Consider the following 17,477-nt stretch of genomic DNA (forward strand, 5'->3'; position numbering starts at 1 on the left):
GGCAGGAGCTGGTGTTGGTTTTTTTTAAAGATTTTATTAATTTATCTTTAGAGGGGAAGGGAAGGAGAGAGGGAGAGAAATATCAATGTATGGTTGCCTCTTGTGTGTCCCCTGCTGAGAACTGGCCTGCAACCCAGGCATGTGCCCTGACTGGGAATCGAACCACAATCCTTTGGTTCCCAGGCCTGTGCTCAATCCACTGAGCTACACCAGCCAGGGCAGGAGCTGGTGTTTATCTGGGTGGATGAGCACGTGCTTGCCTATGTCCGTGAGAACCATCGCCGATCAGGTTAGTTGGTAGAATCTGTGGGGACTGGCATTGCCTCTGTGTCTATGGATGCCAGGCGTCTGGGCATCTCAACCTGGATAGTTTGGGCTCAAATCTCACCCGTGCAACCTTCGTCAGGATGCTTACACCTTCGGTGCTCACTTTCCCATCCTGTGAGTTGGAGATCGTGATAACCACCTTGTGGCTGTGAAGACTAACAGAATCAGTTTATGTAAAGGACGGACAATAGAGCTGGCGCAGAGAAGTGCCATCCCGCTGAATCTCCCTGCATCTGTCCCTGTGACACATGACATGATCTTCTATTACAGCACCCCCCTCCTCCCAGCTCATCACCAGCGACTGCCTCTCCACCAGACTGTTCTTTCCACTAGACTGGAAGCCCCCGGTGGGCAGGGCCGAGTCTGCCATCTTCAGTTACAACCTGCGCATCGCCCGCTCATCCTGAACCTCGGATTTCTCCTCCTTCGTGACAATAGCTAGCATTTCATGGGCACTTCTATGTGCCAGGCACAGTGTTAAGCTCGTTAGGTCTTCAGACAGTCTCAAGAGCTTGGTGTCCTTGTTGGGCCTATGTTAGAGATGAAGAAAGTGAGACTCAGATTGGTTAAAAAATTTCCCAGGCTCAGAGTGGCTTGAACCTGGCTGACTGCCTGACATGAGATTTGGGATGAAGAGTTTGGGCCATGAGTGTTGCAGACCCTCTGCCTCTCGGACTCCCTATCCGACTCTCTCTCTCTCTCTCCACCCCCGCCCCCATGAATATCCCTGTATTTCTCCTTCTCACAGTGGAGCGTCTCAGCTCCCAGCCTGGACACAGTGTCCCCAGAGGCCAGGCAATGGCACCAGGTCACCCTTCTTTGGCCCAGTTGGGGGTGAGGTGGAGGAGCTTCTCTGAGGCTGGTCTCGTGGTCAGCCGGGGTGAGGGAGGAAGTGCATGACTCAGCGGGAAGGAGGGGCAGCCTCTGGGTGGTGTGGGGGAGGGCGTTCAGGCCCTGGCAGAAGTGGAGCAAAGGTGGACACCCCTCTCCTTCTCCTTCTTCTCCCAGGTCTCCCCACCTTGGAGAGGGGAGGGACTGCAGGATAGAGGGAAGAGACCTCCCCACTGAGGTAGGTGAAGCTGTCAATCTGCTGAGCTGCCCCAGAGGGTGCCCAGGGGCAGGTCTGGGCTCTGTGTCTGTTTAGTCCTCCCACGTGCCCCTTGGGTCTCCAGAAGCCACCGAAGCCCAAGGCCTGGTGTATTCTGTGCTTGTTGGGTGGCATTAGGCCAAGATGGGTGATAGTGCTGGTCAGACCTTCCCCACCCGTACTGATTTTGTCTACAGTTTCATCGTGTATTGAGAAGTATTGAAATCCATGCCGCAGGCTGGAAACTCAGGGAGGTCTCCCGTGCTGATTGCAGGGCTCCTCTCTTTCGTTTACTTCCTGGTTCATTCTTTGGTTGTTTCCGGTGGGAACGTGAAACTGATTCCGGTTACTCCATCTTGGCCAGAACAACTTTATTATTGCTTTGGCTTTCTCTTGGAAATCATTTTAGATTTACAGAAGAGTTGCAAAGAGTCCAGACAGTTCCTAGATGCCCTCCTGGATGCTCTCCTTTAGTCGGTGAGTTTCTCGGCCTTTCTTTGTCTTTTGTGACCTTGACATTTATAGAGAGTGTTGGTGGGGTTTTGTAGCATTCTTTAATTTGGGTCTTCTCATGGCTGGGCCGAAGCATGGATTTGGCAGGGAGAGAACCACACAAGTGAAGTACAGGTCTCACATCATTCAGGGTTCCGCGGTATCAGCCCGATTTTCGCCATTGGTTCAGGTAGTGCCTGGCAGATGTCTCCACTGTGGGTCTCTTTCCCCTTCCACCTTCTGTTTTTTGGGAGTAAGTTGCTGAGCACAGCTCACACTCAAGGAGACGGGAACCAAGCCTCATCATCTGCAGGGCAGAGCATCAAAGAACTTGTGGACGCAGGTTCAAGTCACCACAGATATTAATTAATGAGTATTTGGAGGGGAGATTATGCAGATACCCTCTTTCACCTGCAAGTTTCGCCCATGCCATTTAGCATTTGCAGGTGGATTTTGCCTGCAACAATCACTACTGTGGTACGCTGGGCATTTTTCTATTTCTCTCAATCCTTCTGTGTCTATTGATGGAAATCCTTCTGTAAGGGAAGTCCCTTCTCCCCGACTTACTAAATGTGTTTAGTCAATTACATTATTTTTAAAAAGTTAATTATGAGGGCTGGGGGGATGGGATGGGCGTAAAAGACAGAAAACTATACTTGAACAACAGTGAAAATGAAATAAAAATTTAAAAAGTTAATTATGTTTTTAGACAAAATACCCCCACATGGTTCAAAATTCAAAATGAGTGCAGGCCTCTCCCCCACCCCTGTCCCCAGCCACCCTGACCCTGGTCCCCTCCCCAAAGACAACCAAAGGCAATAGAGACTGTACACACGCACCAGGGAAACCCATACATCTTCCTGGACAGACGGTTTAACTGTTCATAGTGTTCTGCACCTTGCACCTTTTCACCTGACAGTGTAACTTGGAGACCGGTGGAGATCAGCACACAAGGAGCTTTTTCATCCTTTGACATAGTGCTCCCCTGTGCAACTGCCATGATTTACTGCCTAGTCCCTATCAATGAACATTTAGGTGTTCCCAGGTGTTTTCTGTCACGAACAGTGCTGCTGTGTCCCAAGTTCCAGCATGTATCAGGGAACCTACAGATTTACCCACAGGAGGGAGGGACCAAAGGGCGTGCTTGTTTCCCATTTTGACGTCGCCACACCGCCTCCCTTGCAGACCCACCAGTTCACAGCCTGCTCGCTAAGGCTGCTGTACCGAGCACCCCATACCACGTGACTTAAAACAAAACAAACATGTATTCTCTCACAGTCCCGGAGGCTCAAAGTCTGGGAGATTTGGGCTGTTAAGATGAGTGAGGTGGGGGCCCTGAGCTGGTGCAGAGCAGAGGAGGGTGTGGCCTAACTTATAGAACAGGGTTTATCTGGCTGCTCTGTCCAGACTGGACTTGGGGGAAGGAGAGGCCCGAAGCAGGGAGACCGGGAAGGAGCTGATGCAATAGTCCAGATGAGGGCTGGCCGTGGCTCAGGCCTGGTGGCTACCTGTGTGTGTGGTGAGCAGTGGTTGGGTACAGGACGAATTTCCAAGGTTGAGTTAACAGGATTTGCCAGTGGATTGGATTCAGGCGGTGAGGAAAGAGAGGAGGCAAACATGACTCCGTGGTTTTGCCAGGGGGGTAACCAGGAGGCCGGCACTGCCATTCTCTAAGGTGTGGGCAGCACATGGTGGGATCTATAAAACACTGAGAACAGAGCCTGGGCCGGGGCAAGCGCCAACAGGGGTGAGCTGTTCTTCTTGACTCTGAAGATCCCACTTTTGGCTCCAGCTCCCGCCCCAAAATAAACCATCCTTGCCCTCTCTCTCTCTCTCTCTCTCTCTCTCTCTCTCTCTCTCTCTCTCGGGGCTGGTGGGGCAGTAGGTCCTCAAGATGGCAGAGAAATCTCTTTCCCAACAGGCAGGCATTTAAATCTACCCTCTGGAAGCCTAGGCAAGTGGTTTCACTTCTCTGACCATTAGTTACTTCATCTGTAAAACGAAGATAATAATTTCCTTCCTCGTGAGGAGCAAATGAGAAACAATGGATTTAAGTGCCCAGCACGGGTGGCAGCCTCCTTCCTCCCTCCCCAAGCCCCAGCGGTCAGGAAGAAAAGAAGCCAAGTCAGTACCCACCCCAGCTGTTTATTGAATGGGTAGGTGGGATGGAAGAGGTGCAGAATGGAGAGGTGGCCTGGGGCATAAGGGCAGTAGGGCCTGCCTGGTAGGAGAGAACTGAGGGACTCCCACCCCACCCAAAGGGACCCCTCAAGGCTGGGGACGACACAGAGCCCGGGAATAGGGGTGCGGCATAGATGGCTCTTTTCCGCTATCTTGGAGCGCCCCCTAGTGTTAGAGAATGAAGCCGATGCGTCACCTGTGAGTGAGCGTTTCTGGGTGGGGGCTTGGAGAGACAAAGCCATCCTAGGTCTGCTGCTCCTAGCTCTTACAGACCATTTAAGTACACGTTCAAGGTATTTTCTGAGCCACTTGGATCATCAGGCTTCCAGCTAGTCTCCCTGGGCCAAGCCTGGCCCCAGCCCCTGCGAGTCCCATGAAAGCCAAGAAGGTGCAGGGCCCTGCCTCAGCTGTGGAACAAGAGCTGGCCCAGCCCTGCGAGGGCAGCTCAGTTGGTTGGACCCTAACAGCCTCGTCCCAATACGCCACAGTTACGGGTTCCGTCTCTGACCAGGGCACACACAAGAATCAACCGATGAGTGCATAAATAGGTAGAACAGCAAATCAATGACTCTCTTTCCTTTCCGCTCTCTCTCTCTCAAATCAATAATGAAAATTTAAAAATATTTTTAAAAGCCCTGGCTGGTGTAGCTCAGTGGATTGAGCATGGGCCTGTGAACCAAAGGGTTGCTGGGTTGATTCCCGATGGGGGCACATGCCTGGGTGGTGGGCCAGGTCCCCGGTGAAGAGCGTGTGAGAGGCAACCACACACTGACATTTCTCTCCTTCTCTTTCTCTTCCCCTTCCCCTCTGTCTAAAAATAAATTCAAAAAAATAAATAAGTAAAATGTTTTAAAAAATATATATTTTTAAAAGAGCTGGCCTGGGAGGAGTCAGCAGACCGCCAGCCTCACCCAGCTGCCTCGTCTGTGCACTGGGGCTAGGAACAGCCCAGGATGGGATGGACGGAGGGGCTCGAATGCCAAAGTGCATGAAGAAAACACACTCTGGGGGCTAAATGGTTGTGCGCCACCCTGGACAGGAAGTCCAATGAGCATCTTTGACCCGTCCTGAGGCATCCTGGTGCAGCTGACAGAGGGCGGGGGTCAAGGGAGGAGAATGACCCTGCCACCCCACCCCCACCCATTTTTGCCTGTAGGGGGAAACACTTACATCAAGGGAGAATAGGAAAGTCATGGAACTCAAGGATCTGGTCCAAACCCCTTATAATACAGAGGCAGGAACATGGGTTGAAAGGGTAGGGGGTTGGCCAAGGTCCCAGAGAGAGAAGAGTAAGGACAGGTTGGGGGAGATGCTTCCTGCCTCTGAAGGGCCTGGGGAAGGAGGGGTGGCTGGGAAGTTTTGAGTGGACTTGGGAAAGATTGGCATCTGGGACGGGTTGGGGCCCCATCCCCTGGGAATGGGTATGAGGATACGAGCTCCAGGCTTTCCGACCTGGAGTTGAGCCTTCTGGCAGCATAAAAAGGAGGGTCCCGGCTGACAGGGAGAAGTCAAGGAGACAATGGGAGGGCTGGGTGCGGCAGGAGGAGGAAGGGCCCAGACCCTGGGCTGGGTGCCTCCTTTGGCCATGTGGGCAGCTCAGGAGTCCCACTTGGGCTGGATGGTCTGCACAGAGGATTTCCCAAAGGGGCTGGCGGGCGGCGAGAACCAAGCCTGGCCACTGGCCTCGCAGAAGATGGGAGACAGCTGCTGCTCCGACTCGTCCCCGAAGACCTCCACGTGGCTGTCAGCTTCCGTGTCCAAGGGTTCTGCCTTGCTGTCCTGGCTCAGCCAGCCGGTCATTGCCCAGAACAGGCAGATGGCCAGCAGGACACCGGCTGCCACGCAGAGCGCTGTGCCTGCCAGGCGGCACGTGCCTAGGGCCTGGTTGTAGTCGGCTGCGCGCTGATCCAGCACCAGGAACTCGCCCTCTCCAATGCCCTCCAGCTTCGGGGGCACCGCATAGCCTGTGGTCAGGGCTGCCACACCCAGTAGCAGAAGCAGGGTCCCCGAGGACAAGCTGATCTGGAGAGAGGTGGGCAGATTGGGAAGCAATCAGGGTCAACCCCTTGGCCAAGGGATCATCTTGGGTCCCAACTGGACTTAAAGGTGACCCCTTAGTCTACCTTAAGAGATGTGAGCCACAGAACACACCCGCTAGGGTCTAACTGACATGGGACACACACTGATTCTGCTTGGAATCTTGGGGCCTCTTGTTTAATTTCCTTCCCAGCTCCCACCTGGCAGGGGATTTCTCTTGCCAATCTTGAACCCCCCATCATTACTTGAATCCTGTCTTGTCCCTTTGTGCCATCTACCCTCTATATCTCTGTGTGGTTAACTCCTACGCATCCCTGAGATTGCACCTTAAACCTCACCTCCTTAGGGAAGCCTTCCAGGACACCCCTGAACCGAGTGTCACTTACGCTCTATGCAGACTCTGTGCCCATTCATTCTCCAGTGCACTCACCCTGGTGTATACTAGGGTGTGAGTTTGGTTACTGTGTAAGTGATGTCCCACCGGACTGAGAGCAGAGAGAGCCGTGAGAGCAGAGACTGTGTCCATTTTGGCTCACTAGGTGTGTTCCATGCCTAGCCCTGAACTACGACAGCATGGTAGCCCCAGGGGTGCTTGCAGAATAATTAAATGAACCACAGGTAGGAGCTTCTGGAGGACAGGAACCACGTCTTCAATTCTGTGTCCCAAAGAGCCTAGCACATGGCCTGGCTGGAAGACACTTTAAAAACATCAAATACACCCTGGCTGGTGTGCCTCAGTGGATTGAGCACAGGCCATGAACCAAAGGGTCGAAGTTTCGATTCCTAGTCGGGACATATACCTGAGTTGCGGGCCAGGTCCCCAGTCGGGGGCACGGGAGAGGCAGCCACACACTGATGTTTCTTTTCCTCTCTCCCTCCCTTCCCCTCTCTCTAAAAATAAATAAATAAAATAAAATAAAAGTCAAATACTCATTGACCTTGTCCTGGAAGTCTTCCCTGACCACCCCAGGGAGCACTGAGATCATTTCTGCTCCCGGCATCCTCTGCACACCTGCTGAGGTTGCGAGCTCACCCTGCACAGTTTATCAAAGAGCCGTGCCCGCTGCAGGGACTGGGCTCGCTGCCACCTCCACACCTCTGCCCACATGGTGCACCCTGGCTGGCCACTCTCCCAGGCTGATGTGAACATTGTTTCTCTCACGTCTTCCACTGCCCTGACAGAAGTACCCCAGTAAGTCATCGGAAAGCACAGTAATATTTAAGTGGGAGGAACGCCCATCCCTGCCAGTCAGCATAAACCATCCCCCTGGCCACAGTTATTACTTCAGGGCTGGGCAATTGAGCCAATCAGAGCCAATGCAACACTTGCCAGGACTTCCAGAAATAAAAAGCATTGTTTCTTTTCTGAAGGAAATACTGCGGGGTTTCCCTTGGATGGTGTGGAGTGGAAGACTGAGAGTCAGCATAGCAGCGGCCAGCTGGGGAACATGTGGGAAGAACCCGAAGCTAACAGGGGCTGCAGGGAGGGAGCCCATGGGAAGCCTGAAGACTAAGAAATCTCTAGTCCTCAGTGTGAGGGTTTGAACTGCTGGATCAAACCTTGCCTGAAAGCACACAACCTCCGGCCTCTTCTGTAAAATAAGCGATATTTTCCCTTCATTGTGTAAACCTGAGTTGGGTTTTCTATTGCTTGAATGTGCAAGACTCCTAACTCCTGCACTGTCCCTTTTCTTCCTCTCCACTGAGTCCTCCTCTTCCTTGAAGCCACAGGAAATCATCAGAGTCCCTCCTCCTCTGGGCTTACCTTCCAGCACAGTGAGGGCCAGGGTCGACGGGGACACAGAACAGGAGGCCCCTCGGGGTCATCGCTGAGGGCGGTACCTGCACAGTCCTCATAGAAGAGGTGCAGATAGGAACGGACCCCATACCACTTGCCATCTTCCACGTTGGGGCCCCGGCTACATCCACAGGAACGGTCATAGCTTGGCATCTTGGATTCCTGCGGGGCAGGCAGGGTTCAGCCAACAGAGGGAAGGGTCAGTGAGAGCTGCCCATGGAGACCCTTCCAGGCTCCTAAATCTTCATGTGCCACCCACGTCCCCTGCTTCAGACACCCCACACTCAGAGCCCCACAGCCTGGCCTTCTGGAATCCCGGCCTGGCTTTCCCTGGTCTACTGTGAATGAGCCAGTGCACTGAAGTGCGTAGCCCAGTACCTAGCTATCATAGATGTCAGTAGAGGTGTGTGTTTGCTCTGGAGGCCACTCAGTGGCTGGGACAGTGGATTCTGGAGCCTTGCTGTCTGGACTGGAATCCCAGACCCATTACTTCCTGACCATGTGGCCTTAGACAAGTGCTTTCACCTCCTTTAGCCTCAGTTTCCTCATCTGTAAATCAGGGCTAATGATCACACCTTGCTTTGTACAGTTATTGTGTCTTCCAGCCCCAGAAGAAGTGGTAGCTGTTGTGATGGTTATCATAACTGTAATTTCATCATTGTTATTTTCGCCCTGTACTTTTGGAGTCCTGTCTGGGGTGAGAGGCCCTCATCCTCATTCCTGAAGATCTCCCTCCCCTTCAGCACATTCCTGGGGGTAGCTGTCCTGGCTGATGCTTGTCCAGTCAGGCGGAGCTCCCCAAGCTGCCAGGCCTGAAAGGGTCTTTCCCCAGGGCTGCCACTCAAAAGGTGACAACCTCCAAGTCCCAGGGAATCTTGACTCCACGGGAAGTGAAAGTCAGGAGCCCTTGGGATTAGGGGCCCTTGAGGTCAAGAGCATTAGATTTCTAGAGAAGCCTAGCTAAGATTCCCCTCTTCTCACACAGGGAACCACAAGTCTCAGGAATGAAAGGTACTTGCACATCCACACTCAGGTAGGACTAGCATCAGAGCCGGGGAGTGGGGTGGTGCTGGGAAAGGACTAGGCTCCTGCCCCTTCCCACCTCAGTGACGACCCTCAGACAAAATAAAGCAACGACTCTACACTGAAGGGGAAGATGAATTTCCAGCCCCCCTCTCACTTCCAATCAGATCCGGCCCTCAAAACCCTGCAGAGAGAGACTCACCAGCAACCCCCCCCCAAACAGAAACGTACACAGATGGACACAGGTACACACGCACCACTGCGATCCACACCAACACAGACACACAAACACCCCGAAGAGACTTACCAGACAGTCACACATATACCACGCAGAGACACATGCAGATAAACACACACGGCACAGAGAAGCAAACACAAACACACATAAACAGACAGATGCACACAGACACACGCAGGCGCACACACAGCCAGTGTTCATTGGGGTGATTCTGGGCGCCCGCCCCCCGCCCTGAGACCACACGTGTCACAGCTGTGTCATAGGTAACACCTGCCTATAAATCACAGCTCTGCACAGGCCTCGCCTGCAATTTAGTAGAAAAAGAGGAGAAAAAGGAAGAAAGAGAAAATTGACAGGGAAAAGGCAGAGACTAAAAGCGAAGGCGGAGAAAAAGGACAAGGGGGATGGAGAGGGTTGGAGAGGGCGGGTGGGGCGGAGCTCTGAGGAGGCGTGGCCAGTGCTGGGACCGCCCCGGGCTTTAGAGCAGAGGAGCCCGGGTGGGAGAATGAATGGGGCCGAACCGTCGGAGATAGGGCAGCCACCATTAATTAAAGGCCCTAAGGGAGACGGCAGGGAAAGGGTTCAGGGATGGCTGGCCTAGGTTAGCTCCTCCCCTGCAACTCACTGTCCTTCCCCAAATATACATAATCGCTCAATCCTGCTGGCAAGGAAGAGGGAAGGTGACCTTGACGCTGCCTCCCCCCCACCCTCGGCCCAGCCCCTCCCCCTCCCCTTCTCCTGTTGCCCGGAGGCGGTCTGGCGGTCGGAGGAGGGAGGGAGAGGAAGCTGAAGACCCAGCGCGGGTACCCGGGACCCGGCTTGCCGCGGGAACTCTGGGGAGGTGTCCTGAGGCCGGAGCGGGGAGGAGCTCGCCTGGAAGCGAGCGGGAAGAGGAGGGGGCCCAGCTTCCGAGAGGGGGCTCCGCGGCCGAGTAGGCCCCCGGGGGAGGATGACCGGCGCCAGGGCCAGGAGATGGATGGAATCGCGGCTCTCTGCGCCGCCTCAATCAGTTCTTCTTCCCAGAGCCCCAGACCCGCCCACTCCAGCGCCTCGCGTTGCCCGGTCCGGGAGAAGGGGCGCCCTCCTGGGAGCCAGGCCGGAGGAATCAGGCCAACTCCTCTGCCCCCCACCGCACCAATGTTTCTGACCCAACCTCGGTTCTCTGGTCGAGAGTAACTGCGTCCTTTCCCCTAGAGGTAAACTGAGTTGGGGTGGGTGGGGTAATGGCTTTTTAGTAGAGAGGTGAGCGCAGGTCTTGTCCTGTGAAGCTTCCGCCCAGCCTATCACCCCAGGGATGTCTCGGGGTGACGGCTGGTGCGATCGCTGCCCCTTGCTACTTCACCGAGAGCCCACCTCCCAAAGCCCGAGGCACCCCAAGGCTTGGGCGCTGCAGTGCTGCCCGAGGCGGGACGCAGCCTGGGCTGGGGGGGGGGATTCGGGCAGAGGTGGGGGCCCGGGTGGGGGTCGGGCAGCGCGTGAAGCGGGGTTCAACTCACCTCTCTGCCTGCTGTCTCGGCTGAGCCGGAGCAGGAGCGCGAGCAGAGCGAAAACCGGTTCGGTCGCGCCTGCGCCGCAGTCGGGAGTGGAAGGGCCCCCCCAAGGAGTAGCTCTGCAGATTGCGGACCCCTGCAGGAGCGCGAGCCCCTGTCCCCTTCCAGAGTTCCTTTCTCTCTCTCTGAGTGTCCAGGCCCCCCGCAGAGACCCCACCCACCCCCTGGACCTCACGCCTCATGCAGTCCCCTCAAACTCCTCACCGGATTCTCGCAGCACTTCTCACTGAAGACCCTGGCCCTCACTGGGCCTTCATGCCCTCACTGAGCCTTCATGTCCTCACTGTCTCCTTAGGCCCCCCTCCAGGTCTCTCATTCCCCTCATGGAGCCCTCACCCCTGTATTCAAAGGCTCATCTCCTCGCTGAGCCCCCACCCTCTTCACAGACTTCCGTCCTCACCCCTTCTCTCTGAGCCCCCACCCATCACAAAACCTCACCTATCTCACTGAGTCCCTACCGGGGCCCCTTATCTCTTACTGAGGACCCCACCCTCTCATTGAATCCCCCCCATCCTCTCTCCATTCTTTTTTCCTCTTTGAGCCTCTACCCCTTGCTAAGGATCAGCCCTCCCACCCCCTTATCTAGAGAAGGGAGTTGGGATTGGGGTGGAGGTGTTGGAAAAGATTGCTTCGCCCAGGAAGGAGCAGATGAGACAGGCTCCCTTGTTGCTTTCCCAACCTACCCCTGGTTCTGCCCTGGGAAATGTGTGCCTATGGCCCCTCTCCTTGGAGAGTCCTTGTCAGGTGCCTACAACCTTGGTTTTTTCCCACATTTGCTGTGTGGCCTTGGGAAAGTCAGTGCACCTCTCTGGGCTTCATCAGGTGCCACTGCACAAACATGTCTTCACGTCTTGAGCATCCATTCTGTCTCTCTTCCTGCTGGGGGCCGGGACATGGGGAGGAATGAACTCTGCACATCTTTTTTGTTCATTGTGGTATAGCGAGACTCACGTAGGGCTTGGCATTGAGTAGGCAGCTCAATAAATACTTTCTGAACACAGATTAATAATAATATCAATTATACAGAATGGGGCAAAAGTAGATTTGCAAATGTTTGTATGGAAAACTACAATGAGTAAATAATAATATAAGAATAAACTGTGTTTCACCCTGGCTGGTGTAGCTCAGTGGATTGAGTGCAGGCCTGCGAACCAAAGGGGCAAGGCTCAATTCCCAGTCAGGGCACATGCCTGGGTTGCGGGCCAGTTCCCAGCAGGGGATACAAGAGAGGCAACCACACATTGATATTTCTCTCCCTCTCTCCCTCTCTCCTTCTCTTCCCCTCTAAAGATAAATAAAATCTTTTTTTAAAAAAAAGAATAAACTGTGTTTCATAAACCTACTTTTGCTCCACCCTATGTGATGTTCATTATGTGCAAAGTGCTTGTCTAAGTGCTTTATATGTACTACTTACTCATTTAACAGAGAGAGAGATGGATCTCAAACTATAAGCCTTGAGTGGAGAGGCAGGCTGCAAGAGATCCTTCAGGGCCTCATAATGAGTTTGGACTTCAACCCAAGAGAAGTGGAGCTCCATGGGAAGGTCGTAAAGAGGAGAGGGATGTGAACTGATTTGCACTCAAAAGGTCCCTCTGGCCTTGACTGGTTTTCCCAGTGCGTTGGAGCATCGTCCAGTACACCAAAAGGTTGTGGGTTCGATTCCTGGTCAGGGTACATAGCTGCAGGGCTGATCCCCAGCCAGGGCAAGTATGGGAGATAACCAATCGATGTTTCTCTCTCCTTTCCTTCCCCTCTCTCTAAAAACCAGTAAAACTATATCCCTGGGCGAGGATTTAAGAAAAATAACAATAAAAAGATCCCTCTGGCTGCTGATCCCTTAGGGGAACAGGATAGAAAGCTCAAGAATGGCCACAGAGAGATTTGCAAGGAGACTCTCGTCCAGAGATGATGACGCCTTGCCCAGCGAGCTTGCAGAGAAATGGGTTCAAGAGATGTTAGGGGCTAAAATGAACCAGGGAGATGGCAACAAACTGGAGACAACCTGGGATCAGGTGAAGCATGGCTGCAAACGCGTTAGCACTTCTCTTCTAGAGGGACCCCCTCTGCGTGTCTTGAGTGAGCTGCTGACTGCCGCAACTGCTAGAGTATGGTGGGCACTACACCCTGACTTCCGAGGCTAAGACACGGAAGGAGGTGCACTTCCCAGGAAGCTCTAGCTCTTGGAGACCTGAGGCTTTATGCAAGTAGCCTGTCTACTGTGAGGCTGCTGGGGTGTGAGGAAGCCAATACCACGTGGAGAGCCCACAGGAAGGCACCGCAGTCTCAGCTGCACTTGGCCTTCGAGTCATCCTAGTTCAGTCATCGGACAAGCGAATGAAGAAGCAACTGGGTGATTTCAGCACACTGCCATCTGAGTCAGCAGCAGTTCTGATGGTATCAGAGAGGGGATGGATGAGGCTCTGGAGGACTTGGGCAGGGGCGAGGTTAGAGGCACGGAAAGAGGGGCTAGGCTTGAGCCCGAGCAGGAAGAATCCAGTGTCCTTTGCTACATATCAAACTAGCTGAATCCTGGGGAGGGAAGAGAGAGTGGCCACTGGCAGAAGACAGAGGGTGCTGGTTGCGAGCTGAACTGTGGAGTCAGACGGATTCAGGTGTGAATCTCGGTTCTGCCACCTGCTGCTTACATGATGTATCTGCTCCGAGCCTCAGTTTCCCTGATTGTGAAATAGAGATCCTATTAGTGGTTGCCTCTCAGAGGCTTAGAAAGAGTGAAATGCCTCTCAGAAGCTTAGAAAGAGTGAAAGACACTTAGCAAAGTACCTGGAATGTGTTGTTACCATTAATAATGTTACGTTAGTTTATAGGTGGGAAGTTGAGTGACTTGACTCCGGATAAATTGAATGCTCTTGAGAGAAACAAGACCCATTATCTATAAAGAAAAAGAAAGGTTTTAGTTCAACAGGAGGCCTGAGAAGGGTGATGAAGCAGACACAAAAGGCCGCATTTGGTGTGATTTTGGTGTGATTATATACAGGAAATATCCGGTCAGAAAATCCGTAGAGGCAGAAAACAGGTGAATGCTTCCTGGCAGCTGGGGGAAGGGGAGAATGGGAAGTACTGCCTGAATCGATTTTTAAGGTGATAAGAATATTCTAGAACTACATAGTAGTGTTAGTTGGCCAACATTGTGAATATACTAAATGTCACTAATGATAAGTTTTATGTTATGTATATCTGACCACACTTTCTTAGAAAAGGTGGAGAAGATCCAGAACAATAGGTAATAATGATGATAACAGTGATAAATATAACTGGTTGAGCATTTACTCTGTGCCTGGAGGATTTATCTCCTCAATAACCTTGTGAGGCAGAAGCTGTGATAATTCCAACTTTACAGATAATAAGCCCTGGGTCTTGGGAGGGTACCTCACTTGGCTGAGGTCGTTCGGTCACAACCTGGCATGCTCCGAACTGGCTCCAATGGCTCTGAGGCCACGATCTGTGGAGACAGTGGCCCGAGTGGCTGTCGCTTTCTTTGGCTGTGTCAGGAGAAACAGGGGTGAAGAAGGCAGCTGATACCCCAGCTCCTGGGTTGGGTGAGGTTCTCCTGGACCGGGCAGGGGGCCGGGGCAGAAGGAGGGAGTGATGGGGATGCAGAGAGCAGGGGAGAGAGCAGATCCCACAGTGAACCTCGGGAGGATCCTTGCTCGGTGGGGAAGGACGCCAAGGCAGCCCAGGAGGGGAGCAGATGAATCTAGAGAAGATGCAGGGATTCTGGACTGAGGAGCTCAAGGAAGTCCAAAAAAAAAAAGCTGGATGGGAAGGGAGGGAGCCTGAGATCAGAGTGTGGGATGCTATAAGTTCAAGGTTTTAGATGTAGAACTTGAAAGAGATGAGAAGGTCTAAGCCAGCGCCGTCCAATAGACGTTTCTGCAAAGGTGGGAATGTTCTATAGCAGTGCTGCCTCCAGGGAAGCCTCTGGCCACGTTGGGCTATAACGCCTTTGCAAAAGTGGCTAGTATGAGTAAGAACCTGAATTCTAAATTGTATTTAATTTTAATTACTTTTTAAGTTCATCCCAGTGCAGTCAGTGGCCACCGTATTGGACAGTCCAGGGTCAGCGGGACAAGCCTCGCTGTCAGGGCCCTACTTTGGACCTGCTGGCGCCATCTCAGACCCCCATCCCTCCCCACTCACCCAGTGCTTTCACTTGTCCTCAGTGGCCTCTTCCCCACACTGCAGCCACAATGATTGATCCTTTAAAGCTCTGTCCCCTGCTCAGAACCCTCTGATGACACCTCAACTTACTCAGGGTAAAAGGAAAAGACATGGTGGATTAAAGATGGCCACAGAGTCTTGGTCCCCCTGCCCTTCCAGAGGTGGCATTTTTCCTCCTCCCCTAGAGTCTGCCCTGGCCGACAACCGCTTTAACCAATGGACAGTGATGATGCTGCGCCAGCTCTGGACAAGCCTTTCAAGAGGACTGGCTTCCTCTTCGCTGCCCTGGAACCCTCATTTGTGGGTCGCTCCCTCTTGGACCCCAGTCCCCATCCTGAAGGGGCCCAAGCCACATGAAGGTGCTCCAGTTGACAGCCGCAGCCAAACTTCCAGCCCACGGCTAGCGCTGGCTAATGAACCGGACATGTGAGTGAGTCATCTTGGATGTTGTTACCCACTTGAGCCCTCAGATGACGTCACATGAGCAGAAGAACCAGGCCAGTGGTTCCGTAAACCCACCGAATCTTGAGACATAATAAAATGATGTTGTTTTAAGCTACAAAATTGTGCGATGGTTTTGCAACAACAGATAGCTCAAAGTAGTCCTAACTATGGCCTATAATTGCACCTCCTCCAGAACCTTACTTGCCTTCTTATCTCATCTTCTTTCGCTCCCTCACTCACTGTTCTCCAGCCACACTGGCCTCCTTGATGTTCCCGGAATGAGCCAAGCACATCAGGCAAACTCCTACCTCAAGTCTCGGAGCCTCTGCACTTGTCTGTCTCTGCCCTGTGCTCTCAGCTGGGGCTGAGGGCCAGGGGCCTCCTCCAGGCAGGACTCCACAGTTTTTCGAGCTTCCTCATAGCCCACTGGCTGGATCCCAAGGGCAAGTATCCCAGGAAAGGGGAGATGAGAGCCGTGAACTTCTTATGGCCAGAATCTGCAGACTGGCACGGTGTCACTTCTACCCTATTCTGTTGGTCCCAGAGGTCAGATTCAGGGGCAAAAATGTACTCCCCAACTCTGTAGAAGCAATGTCAAATGATTTGGGGGCAATGTTTTAGAAAAGCTAGGGCATTTCAGAGCTGGTGCATGACCCTCCAGTTTCCTTCTTTCCTGCCACGACAGTTGCGGAGACTGCGTGTTGGCACGGTCGTGTCAGAAGTCGGTAGTGTCAGTGAATGGAAGTGGGCTGGACTGCTGAGCCTGTGAGGGGAGGACAGCTGCTCCAGAGAGTCACAGCATCAGAATATGGTTCAGTAAGAAATAAGCCTTGCACTGGCTGGTGTAGCTCAGTGGATTGAGCATGGGCCTGTGAAGTAAAGGGTCGCTGGTTCAATTCCCAGTCAGGGCACATGCCTGGGTTGCAGGCCAGGTCCCTGGTGCAGGGCGCATGAGAAACAACTACACATTGATGTTTCTCTCCCTCTCTTTTTTGTTCCTTCCCCTCTCTCTAAAAGTAAATAAATAAAATATTTTTTAAAAGAAATAAGCCGCCCTGGCTGGTGTAGCTCAGTGGATTGAGCACGGGCCTGTGAACCAGACAATCCCGGTTCGATTCCCAGTCAGGGCACATGCCTGGGTTGCAGACCAGTTCCCTGCAGGCCAGTTCTCAGCAGGGGACGCACAAAAGGCAACCGTACATTGATGTTTCTCTCCCTCTCTCCTTCCCATCCCCTCTAAAGATAAATAAATAAATAATTAAAAAAAAAAAAAAAGAAATAAGCCTTTAATGTGCTGGCCAAATGATATTTTGCATCATGTGTTAACTGGGTCACAATCCAGCCTATCTTGACTCATAAACTGGTACCAGAAGTAGGTTTTTTGGGTTACTTATGTAACCCAAACTAAAATAGGTGGCAATACCTTCGTGGCTGGCACAGCAGGCAGGAGGGCAGGCAGGGCAATCCGTGTTACGCAAAAGGAAAACATTCAGTAAAACCTTCACTGTGGTAGTTTGGGAAGCAGGCTCTGCAGGCACCTTGGACAGCATTTGTCCAAATGTTTAAGAGAGAGATGGACTCGGGAAGGAGCTGGCTCGTTTGCAAACAGAAATAAAAGGAAATAGAGTTCAGAAGTCTAGGTCCTTGCAGATGTGGCAAAGTCTCATGCCTCTTGGGCCCAGACAGTAAGAAATGAGCTTTTCAAAGATGCTGAGCACAGTAAAATCGATGAATTCTCAAAAATGTTCCAAGGCCAAGATTAGGTTAAGGCAGGAATTTCCAACCGCCCCGCTGCAGGAGTTTGTAAAACATACAATTCCTTGAGTGTTTTAGTGGGACGCAGGGTGGGGGGCACTGACCTTTCTTCCTCCTGATTGTCCAATAAAAAATGACAACAGCCAACACAACAATAGCCATCTGGTGTGAATAAATCAAAATTATACCTACTTTTTTGGGTCAGACTGGCAAATACATATTTTCCGGTGTGCCACACATTTCAGTAATTAGTTTATGTGCTCCATGAGATGAGAAAGGTTGAAAGTGTCTGGGTTAAGAATATGGTCTTCACACTCATTTAAAAAAACTTCTTTTTTAAAAATTTTATTTATTTATCTTCAGAAG

The 17,477-nt window shown here is 52.4% G+C and overlaps 1 protein-coding gene across 1 annotated transcript; it reads right to left on the reverse strand.

Moving 5' to 3' along the window:
- Window positions 1–4,027: 4,027 nt before the first annotated feature.
- NRSN2 (neurensin 2) lies at window positions 4,028–10,750 on the reverse strand. Its single transcript, XM_037143287.2, has 3 exons — window positions 10,680–10,750; window positions 7,890–8,084; window positions 4,028–6,109 (listed from the first exon to the last, which is right to left on the reverse strand). The coding sequence occupies exons 2-3, from the start codon at window positions 8,073–8,075 to the stop codon at window positions 5,684–5,686; spliced, it is 612 nt and encodes a 203-aa protein (XP_036999182.1). The 5' UTR covers window positions 8,076–8,084; window positions 10,680–10,750; the 3' UTR covers window positions 4,028–5,683.
- Window positions 10,751–17,477: the final 6,727 nt, after the last annotated feature.

Source organism: Artibeus jamaicensis, unplaced genomic scaffold, assembly GCF_021234435.1.
Source record: "Artibeus jamaicensis isolate MK-2021 breed Jamaican fruit bat unplaced genomic scaffold, CSHL_Jam_final contig_685, whole genome shotgun sequence".
Lineage (NCBI taxonomy): Eukaryota > Metazoa > Chordata > Mammalia > Chiroptera > Phyllostomidae > Artibeus > Artibeus jamaicensis.

Bases quoted from the DNA above. Each gene is read 5' to 3' on its own strand.
- NRSN2 (XM_037143287.2), bottom strand. From the start codon at position 8,075: ATGCCAAGCTATGACCGTTCCTGTGGATGTAGCCGGGGCCCCAACGTG. The intron at 6,110-7,889 runs GTAAGCCCAGAG...ACCTCTCTCCAG, and splicing joins GGCCCTCACTGTGCTGGAAG to ATCAGCTTGTCCTCGGGGAC.